This window comes from Gallinula chloropus (genome assembly GCF_964237585.1).
Source record: "Gallinula chloropus genome assembly, chromosome: 1".
NCBI classification, from domain to species: Eukaryota; Metazoa; Chordata; class Aves; order Gruiformes; family Rallidae; genus Gallinula; species Gallinula chloropus.
This window is the reverse complement of record NC_140085.1, coordinates 119,766,169-119,776,200: the sequence shown is the minus strand read 5'-3', so window position 1 is coordinate 119,776,200 and position 10,032 is coordinate 119,766,169. Positions and strand designations below refer to the sequence as shown.

The following is a 10,032-nucleotide window of genomic DNA, read 5'->3' as shown; positions in this document are numbered from 1 at the left end:
CAGCAGCAGAGAAGGCGGTTTCTTTTTAAAACATGTATATTTAGAACTGTAACGCTTACAATTTCATTAAACAATCTTAGTACAATGTGTTTAACAGTATATTACAGAACAATGTGAAAAATGATCTAATAGCAACCCATGAAAATGGAATTCATTGCAATACCTGCAGCAGCCTCGGTCACCACCTCGTTACCTTTCCCAGTCCAAGAACCCCAGCGGCCGTTGGCGCTGAATGATGCTTTGGGTTTTATCCAGAGTAAAATGGTATGGTCTCCACAGAGAGAGGGCATTCCTTCACAGAAAGAAGATGCGTAACAAGAACGTTTTCAGCTAGCAGGTCTACTTCATACATCTATTTTGACATAGTGTTGTGGAGGGGTTTTTTATTAGTTAATAATAATTAAAAATAAATTTTTAGACTGGTGCAGGGTTCCTATTCATTTTTAACTTCATTACGATTCTTTTTGGAAAGAGGGTTTGGGCTTTTTCCTCCCCCCTTCATAATTCAGCAGAACCTGAGTTTAGGAGAAAAAAAAAATAAAAGAAAAAAAGAAAAACCAAAACCAATGAACTTGTCTAATGAGCAGTTCCTCACTTCAGCTTCACTGGCAAGTTTTTGATATGGGACAGTTTTCCTCTGTGGAGTCTGTAGACAACGCACCATTATAGATCTGCAAGTAGAAAAAGTCATTCTCACATTAAATGCACAAGTTTCAATATCAGAAGCAGGACATCAGAAGGAGTCGTAATTTTTCCAGTCACAGGTGGATTTGCAACATTCACAAAAATTACACTTTTTTTTGTGGTTTTTTTTACTTTTTTTTTTTGTATTTACATTTCAGATATAAATAATGAAATTCTTTAAGTTACATGTTTTAACTTTGTTTCACAATTATTCTACATCTGCAAGCTTTCCTATATCAAACCAACCTCTTTCTTCCATCATGATGCGGAAGTCTGGCTTCTAATCAGTAATAATTACATTGAGCCTTTATGATGAAAGGTTGACTGTTCAAGTATCATACCGTACTGAAATTTTTGCCCCAATTTAAAAATTGGGACAGCAAACCAAGCCACTTAGAAATGGTAATAAAAAGAAATTCATCTGGGAACTCAATGAGCCAAATAATTTATTATTAAATTCTATCAATATCTTTCTTTGGTAAGAACTATGCAAGAAGATGATCCGACCCCCACCCCCCCCAAAAAATCATATATTATGTGACATCACAGTGTCTACTCTGTGAAGGAGAAAGCCTCAAAAAAATTAAGGAATTTTGTTCAGTTAAGATTGTTTATAGCAGTAGCTCTTCCATGCATCTAAATATGCAAACAATGGAAGTTTAATATAAAATTGCAACGGCGGGAATTAACAATGATCAAAACAAACAAACAGAAATAAAACCCGAACAGAAAAGCAACTATTACACCAGTGAACGTGCTGTTGAATGCTTTGTTGTGTTTCTGGCACATGTGTGGAAAAGCCTGTAAATTATTACATTAAAATCCAAGATTCGGATAACTTCATCATCCAACTCTAAAGTATGTAGGAAGCATGAAACAAATCCCTCAGCTGCCAGACAAAAACAAAGAGGTGGTCCGAACGCTTGGATTTTTGTGGAGGGTTTTTTGTTTGTGTTGCCCTGTGTTGCGACGCGGGGCGCGACCCCAGGGAGAAAACCCAGTAGCTTACACAAAACATACTAAAGTGGCAATATAAACTAGCTGACACAAGCCTCACTGTACATTTAAATTGATACAATTGTCTGGTGCTTCCATGGCCAGTAGGAGTCGAGTGCCATAGGTCTCCTTAGAGTTAGAATGTTACAACAAAGACTTGATCAGGTCACAATCCTTTAAAGTGCTTTCATATCCAGTTTTTCTAACGGGTTTTGTTCTCCACGTTTCCATACCGAGTCGTCACGTGATATTGACTTCCAGAACATGGTCGTCCTCGCTGGGAATGACAAGTATCTGCATACCCGTGCTGCAGTTGAAGACCTGACCGGAGGAAAAGGATTGTAGACGGGGCATTGGCAAACCTTTGTGTTCCCCGCTAGCTGCGGAATGCAAGCTACCTCTGCTCCTTATGCTGCTGCTGTCAGCTTGATCATCCACATTCTTGTCCACAGAGAGGTTATCATTTTCAATCCAGCTATCTGTTGAAAAGAAAACCCCACAGTTTCATTCTATACACGATGGTTAAAGCGACTTGAAAATCCTTTCCGAGCTCAGAGGCACACGTCAGCTCACCCCGTGTGAACAGCCACCCCTCACCTCTGCTGAGGTAACGCAGCCTGCGCACACTTTTGGCCAGCAGCAGAGTGAATTGTATTTGTTTCTAAGCAAGATGTAAGCAGCATTACCTCACATGGGGCACAGGCTAGGAGGCTGCACACGGGCAATTCCCAGAGCTCTGCTGACAAACAGCAAGTTGCTCCTATGAGTCAGTTCTTCCTATAGCTCTGGGACTACTCAACAGTACAGATAAATACTCCAGGTGGCTGCAGTACTTTAAACCCTTCATCTAATCTGGTTTGTATGTCACAAATTTTCAGCAGTTCTTTTATTTCGTACTTAATCCTTTCAAAAACTAGGAAAATATTTCAATGCTAATGAAGACACAGTAGATGTGCAGTTTACAGACAATGAAATCACAGGATTAGAGGTTTATCAAATAGCTTTCACTCAATTATAAATCCAGTGACAACTAATTTGCACACTAATCTTTAAAGAAAATATAAGAAAACAAAGTATTTATTGTTCTTCCTCCTAAATTACAGCTGCAACCAAATTCAAAGTTCCTGTCAGAGGAATTTTCTAAGTTTCCAATCAGAACTGCAAGGGAAGTAACAAAGACAGCCTAAGAGTACTTGATCAACAGACTCCCTCGCCTTGCTTTTCTCTTTACACAAGAGCACTGGAGAAGCAGAATCATTTCTACAAGTGGCCATGTAGTCAAGAGAGCTTTACCAGCATCAAGTTGCATGGAGTGAGCAGAATGGTGAGGGAGGTATTTAAACAGTCTGACATCAGGAAAAGGTAGATATCCAGCAAACAATGGCATCACTTCCATGTGGACTTTGTGAGTTGCTCGAGCTGCTACAGGCATAGATATCACTCCAGAACTTTTTCCACAGACTGCCCAGTTACTACTGTTGTCAACAACTGCAAGAATAAACAACAAACACCATGAAGATCTTTTCTGAAAATATGAAGACTCCTCAGTGTAGTTTTAGAGCACTTTTAAAATCAGGCTTTTAGCAATAGCTGAAAGCCCATCAGCTTTTACGTGTGAAGAACTGTGCAAGGTAAGAAAACCACCCTACACAAAAGGGCCCTTGAGCAAATACCCATCCAGTCTGAACAGCATTTATCTCCCACTTGAAGACACATTAATGAGGAAAAAATACAATATTCTGTTTGGCAAAATGAAAACTGCTTTACTGAGCAGTCATACCATACAAGAACATATGCTACAAAGTCTGACAGATCACGTTATCAAGACAAAGCTACTGGGGAATTTTGTCAGTAGGCTTCAGAAAAATATTCTTACCTTCATACATAAGTTTTGTTGTGCAATATCCATCTGATTCTGTTAATGCTTCATCTCTGTCAACCTCGGAGAGGTCAACAAGTCGGGTGATAGACACCTCTAAGGAGCAGAGTGAGCCTGTTTTACAATACTCTGCCCCCAATGGTGGAAAAATTTCAGTTTTCACATGATACAATGTCTGTCAGGAAGAAAACAGTGCTGTTATCAAGAAAAAAGGAGCGTTTTACTTGTGTTTAAACTGAACTGGGCAATTGATATAGCACAAACTTTACATTTAAAATTCACGTCCTATTCAATCTTTTTAATGCAAGATTCAGTTATAAGTAGTGTTCACTTCATTATCTTGCTCAGTTTGAGAAAAGAATCAAATTGAGTTTGACTCAATATACTTTTTGATACCAACAGAAAGCATACCATTTCCCCCCCTCCATTTCTGCCCTTTAACTCAGCCTTTGAATGCTCCTAAATGGACACAGATCTTCTATTTAAACAAACTTTTATTAAAGTGTCTTGCCTCCTCACTTCCCAGACGCACCACTCAAGTTCTGAGTAATACAGGAGAACTACTATATCCCCAGAATAATGGTGCCCACATTATCAAAGAGCTAATTTTTAATTATTACAAAATTAACTATCTGCTAACCCCCCCTACTGTTCAATGCAGTCAGTTATCTTTAAAAATTCCAGAAAGATGCTGATACAGGTGCCAACAAATGCTAGTTACATGCCAGTACGTAAACAAATACCTAAAATACCCCTCAATGCCAGTTCGCAATAAGCAGGTAGAAAACAGCGACACTGAAACAAAAGGATTTAACCAAGTGTCCTCTCACGTTGCTACTTTTTACCCAAGCATCAAAAAGGGTAAAACAAGACTGAATTTAGAGATACATTAACATTGATAGAGTTCCTTTAATAGGAAGTTATATGTAGAATATAAGCTTCCTAGCTGATAAAAGGAATAATGAGTTTGTCCATAAAGGGAATGAAGAAACAATTAAGATAATGGCCTAGAACCCCCTAAATATTTCATTAGAGGAGCTCATCTCAAGTACTACAAAAAGCAACTGGAATGCTTTCACTAACAAAGATTTTTTGGAAATTGCAATTTGCTTTGGAGAGAGCAGTCTTAAGCCAGCAGGGAAAACGCAGCTCTGTAACCTAAGGACAGTTTCCATGGCACAAGCCCAGGAAGGTGCAAAAACACAGAGAAAAACCAAAAAATAACTAAGATCAAGGACACATGCCCCTTCCCCCCATATCCCCCACTTTCCAGTGGCAATATCACAATATCACTTCAGGCTTGCTTCAGCTCTATCACACAATGAACTGGCTTTCCAATGATCCTAAGAAGGTACAAACCTCCCTGCATAAACACCAGTTTTCTAACGTATTTCTTGACTTTCCTTTCCATACATTAGGAAACCATATTCAGTCAATATACACTATACTTAGAAGAGTACTTACAAAAAAGTTTTCCACTTGGAATTCATATGTGAACGGCTTCAGGGCAAGAGACTGCTCTTCAGAGGTAGCTGGACAAAAGCTGACTGAGAACAGGCACTGCAAGGAGAGAGGAGGGTCTTTTGTCCACTTCAATTCCCACACAAAGAATATTGATTGCTTACTGTATATGACCTGAAAGAGAACATTTATAGCATTAGCTCTTTCCTTCCTCCGAAAAGGAAGTGGAAATGCACATACATATGTTTGTCTGTCCTGGCATTACTGTAGTTTATAAAAACAAATTACCTCTTTAGTGTTAAATAAATCAGGGGAAAACATGCAACTGAAATAACAAACTGATTTCTTTTTTTTTTAACAATGCACATCTAATTGAAAGGAGGGATACTTTCACTGTCAGAATCAATGTTTCTAAAGGGAACACTTCTTGTTCAAGTATATGTGAAAAATATTTTATTCAGAAGTCAAATTTAATAAAGAAAATCATTAATAATGTTTGTATATAGTTTTCCTAGGCATCAAGAATGACAAATGTAATATTGCGTTCCGATGAGGTTGAAAGAAATTTCAAGGGGACTGTTCTGTAACTTAACTATTTAACTGCTGGAAAACAGTCTCTACCTGATTCTTTTTCCTAAAGCCAAGTGACAAACTGCAGCTATTGAGATGAATAGATTAAATGTTAACAATGACATTAGTGATAGCACATCTGCATAACTGTTGTTCAAGCAGGTGTGCAGTGCTTTGCATGAGGCAAATGGACAAGTTTGAAAAATTGTCTAACACTCTTTGCAAGTTTTAGAATTGACTCTGAGATCTACGGGTATAAATGCCTTCTAAAGTGACTTTAAGAATCAAAGTTACACAAAGGACTACAAGGTCTGACCTAGTATCAGCTACCAGCCTTACTACACAGTCTATGTGCAGAAGTACTAATCATTTCACTAATAAGAACTTCCATCTAGCTCTTCTGCTAATGAGCTCATAAACCACTAAGTGAACCTTTACCTGCTGAGATTCACAGTTCAGAGGTACCAGCTGCAAATCTGTACAGTCAGCAGAATTTTTTAGGCTGTTGTCTGAAAGCTGGAAACAGAGTTCTGACAAATTCTGTACACAGACTTGGACGTATTTCCTGAAAAACATGACACGGTTTGTTCAACAGCAGTTGGATAGTTGCATCGAAAGAGTACATGTTCACAGAATCACAGAATCACAGAATCACTGTTCACACAGTAACTGTCAAAGCGCAAAGCTCAAGCAAAAACAGAATGGCAGGTATATGTGTGTGTTTCAATCTATTCCTCAACATTTAGTAGTCTGTACAAACATGGGTGTAAAACATCCTCTTCCATATTAAACAAAACCCAATAACTACACAGGAACAGGCTCTCTTGGTTTATCTTGTGGTCTTGTTTCCAAAACAGCTGAGACCACAAATCTCTGTTACTGTTATGAAGGAACGCTTCCAATGGGAATCTGTGTCAGATAATAAAAGCCCAACTTTAAACAAAACAAAACAACAACAAAACACGCCTGCTATAAATATTCCTTATGAAACTCCAGGTCCATATTTTGTAAGCAGAAAGAAACAATAAATACTTAATGAGTACATTACCGCTTGCCAGCTGACAATAAGGAATGCTTGGCATTAAAAGGTATGCAGAACGTTAATGCAATAATAGTGGAGTAAATCGACCAAGGACAATCAATGGTTACCTAAAGGAAAAAAAGGGAACAAAGTTCTTATTTGTAATGGTCTTTGACATAATGATTTTGCTTTTCTTCACATTTCTAAGCCAGATTTTTCTCATTATCTGCATCTAATGCATCCAGAAAGGGAAGAGGGAAAAAAGAAAAAAACGAACCACCAACCAAAAAACCCAAACCACCCCCCCAACCAAAAACCCAAACCAAAAAAACAAACCCACCACAGTATGTCAAAACCTAATCTGACAGAATAATAGGGTTTTGTTTTCCTGTAAGCAGGATATTAAATCTAGAAGCAGCTCTTCCTGTGGAAAATGACATACACAGTTCTGAAGACTTAAGGGGAATAGAGGAAAGAAAAAAGGACACTAACAATACTAGTATCATCTCAATACTAATCTTTCATCTGGCAAAATGTCAAAATCAAGTAAGTTGCTATAAGCTCTATTACTGAAATATCTTTTTAATATATCAAAAATAAGCTCAAAATACTTTTGGAAGTATTTAATGTACATTTCTTTTGACTTGAAGCAGCACACTTAACTGAAGAATTTCTTCTGAAGTGAATGCTGCCATTCTTCCAGTTGCAAAGCATATTTATTTAGCAACTTATTTTTAGATCACATCACATTTTAGCAATAGCTATTCCTTTTTACCCAGCTCTTCACACCCAAGGATGATACACAACAGCACATTCAGTCAATTTTAATAAGGATTAACACTCTGAAAGGTGATGGTTTCAAGATCATTTTGCTGTCAGCTGAAGCACTTCTTTCCATACTACTTATTTTATTCACCCTTCGTAATGATAATTAAGAGGAAAAGTTAATTCCAACTAAATAACATGACAGTTGAAACACTGTAGTGTTAAGTACCTCAATGTAGCATACAAATTCTTTGCAAGTGGAAGAAATACCTTTGCCATGAGTCAGGAGGGAGAATCTGTATACAGATGCTGCAACACAGCATAAAAAGACACGAGTACCCTTCATCCTATGTAAACTGCATGTATAGATCATTAAAACTCAGATTACCTGCCAGGGGAACAGTTGGCAATGTAATACACATAATGTGTGTTTCTGCTTATATTTATGTTTTTACATTTATAGCATTTGCTATGATTTTTTGCATGTACATCTTTAACAGAAAATTAGCTCAAGGGGAGCAGGTTTCCCCCCATCACCACCACTTCTATTTTGCAAAGCACATGCCCCTGTGATCAAAGAGCTTTAATAATAAAACATTAAATTACATCTTACTTTTTGGTCAACAGTAGCCATGGAGTCGTCCTGTTTCTGCTTCTCTCTGTTTTTTCTGTGAACTTCTTTATTTGTAGTATTTTCTTGCTCCACTGCAGGTTCTGTGGCTGATGGCAAATACATGACTTCCAGTTCAAACTCAATCACATGATACGCAGGAGCTACTGGCAAACTGATGCTTGTGATCTTTTCAGAAGACTGAATCCTTAACGATGATTCTGAGATCTTTTCTATAGTTAAGTAGGATGGGGAAAATAGGAGTTTTAAAACATGTTTGTTCCCTCCCTGTTTTTGTTTTAATCTGTAACTAAGTAATGAACCTAGCTTATAAAGCTAAGTGTCATAGAAAAACATATGATGCCATAACCATTTCCTAGCAAGACCTCCATGTTTGCAAAAAGGAGACACCATGTTATTTAACTCCACAGTAACCTCTTCAAATGAGCTATAATCCCCACATCTTAAGTATCACTGCTGTTCACAGCTCCCCAGTAGTAACACTCCATCCTTCTTAAACTGCAAGTAGGTAACCACCATATTCCATGCAGTAGTCCCTTCCGATGTTCAAGAGACAACTAAGAGGACAATTTGATAACAACCTTCAAACTAGCCAAACAGCTACTTTAGTCCATCATATGACACCTATTGAAATTTCATAGTGTCCTGCACCTCCTCACTCTTGTAATTTCACTTCAAGCAAACTTGCAACTTACAGAAACACCTGCATCAGTATTCTTGGTTACCATTTGGCACCTGTCTTTAAAATGCCACATATGGGTGCCTTTGTACAGTCAATTTTGGTGTTCATTTCATCAAGTCTGTTAGGACTGTTCTTCCCATTTACGTAAAAGCTGATTGTATGTGAGCAACTGAGGAGACTATATAGTACTTGGCCCAGAGAAATGGAACTAGGACATCATGTGTTTAAATGAAACACTCGCCAAAGAAAATGTTCCACTGACGTAGGGCACTATGTAATAGCCTACTTACGAATACTTTACAATAAAAACAGTCTAGTTAAACTAGAGCCCACATAGTAGTAAGAGGTCACCACAATTCATTTGGAAATCATAACAGATGCTCAGATCAGCAGCAGTTTTGCCACACCTACTGAATTTTACCCATAGAAGTAAAAGTCCTCCAGCTATATTTGCTGAAAAGTTCATACTACTAGTTTGAAGGTGAAAATTTTAAGACCTTTCTTCCACTGAAGTACTCAGTTGAAAGTCCCTAGAATTGTTCTTAATAGCAAATATTGAAAAAGACAGCATCAGTGTTCTTAATGCTGCAAGTACAGGTTTACTTCGGGTTTAATAAATATTCAGCCATTTAAAGATAATTCATTTTTACTTCACTGCTTACCCCTGGTATTGGAATAGATGACTGCCTTGCTCTCTGGATGGTACAGAATAGGCATGGCATCCGCATTACTGAGCTGCAAAGTGTCCCCATTCTTCATGGTGTAGTGCCCTGTAGTCACCGTGAATTTCACTTTCTGGGGAATGCCAGCCAGGAGGCTATCTGAAGGAGAAAGCAGAGATCGTTACACAGATTCACACTGAGCTTGGCTGTGTTAGAGAAGTGCCGGGATGATGCCCTCATTCCCATGCTCTGACCTGTCTGGCCCTGTGTGGAGTCAGGAGTTGGACTCCATGACCCCTTCCAGCTCAGGATATTCAGTGATTCCGATTCCGGTGCTGCCCAGAAGACGGTTACAATGCAGCACTAAGGTCTGTCAGCAGTATTCCCAGGCAATGTCTCACACGTGTTAGGGTAACTTGAAGGTGTGGGGGTTTGGTGGTATTGCAACACATTAAACCTACAAACCCATTGTTTCAGCTCAAGTGACCAAACCCACTGTTTCTTGGATGGCTTAGATTAGCTGGCTCACATAGCTGTGCAGCTCTGGCAGCACAGGATTCCATGAAATACAATAATCCCAAAGAATTTACTATGCTTTTTGTTAAGTTCACCAGGTTGCAGACCACTTTATGTTTTTGAAACTATGATGCCAGCCATACATGTACATGCTGCATTCACCTA

General features: G+C 38.4%; 1 protein-coding gene across 1 annotated transcript in view; it reads right to left on the bottom strand.

The window, feature by feature from the left end:
• Positions 1 to 27: 27 nt before the first annotated feature.
• Positions 28 to 10,032, bottom strand: part of TRAPPC10 (trafficking protein particle complex subunit 10) — a gene marked incomplete at its 5' end in the record, with an annotated part of 45,994 nt that continues 35,989 nt past the window's right edge. The window contains 8 exons of the mRNA XM_084279102.1: positions 28 to 2,159; positions 2,974 to 3,168; positions 3,557 to 3,734; positions 5,024 to 5,194; positions 6,029 to 6,155; positions 6,639 to 6,739; positions 7,990 to 8,219; positions 9,352 to 9,510. Of these exons, the coding sequence (XP_084135228.1) occupies positions 1,921 to 2,159; positions 2,974 to 3,168; positions 3,557 to 3,734; positions 5,024 to 5,194; positions 6,029 to 6,155; positions 6,639 to 6,739; positions 7,990 to 8,219; positions 9,352 to 9,510 (1,400 nt within the window). The 3' untranslated portion in view covers positions 28 to 1,920. The remainder of the gene's footprint in view (positions 2,160 to 2,973; positions 3,169 to 3,556; positions 3,735 to 5,023; positions 5,195 to 6,028; positions 6,156 to 6,638; positions 6,740 to 7,989; positions 8,220 to 9,351; positions 9,511 to 10,032) is intronic.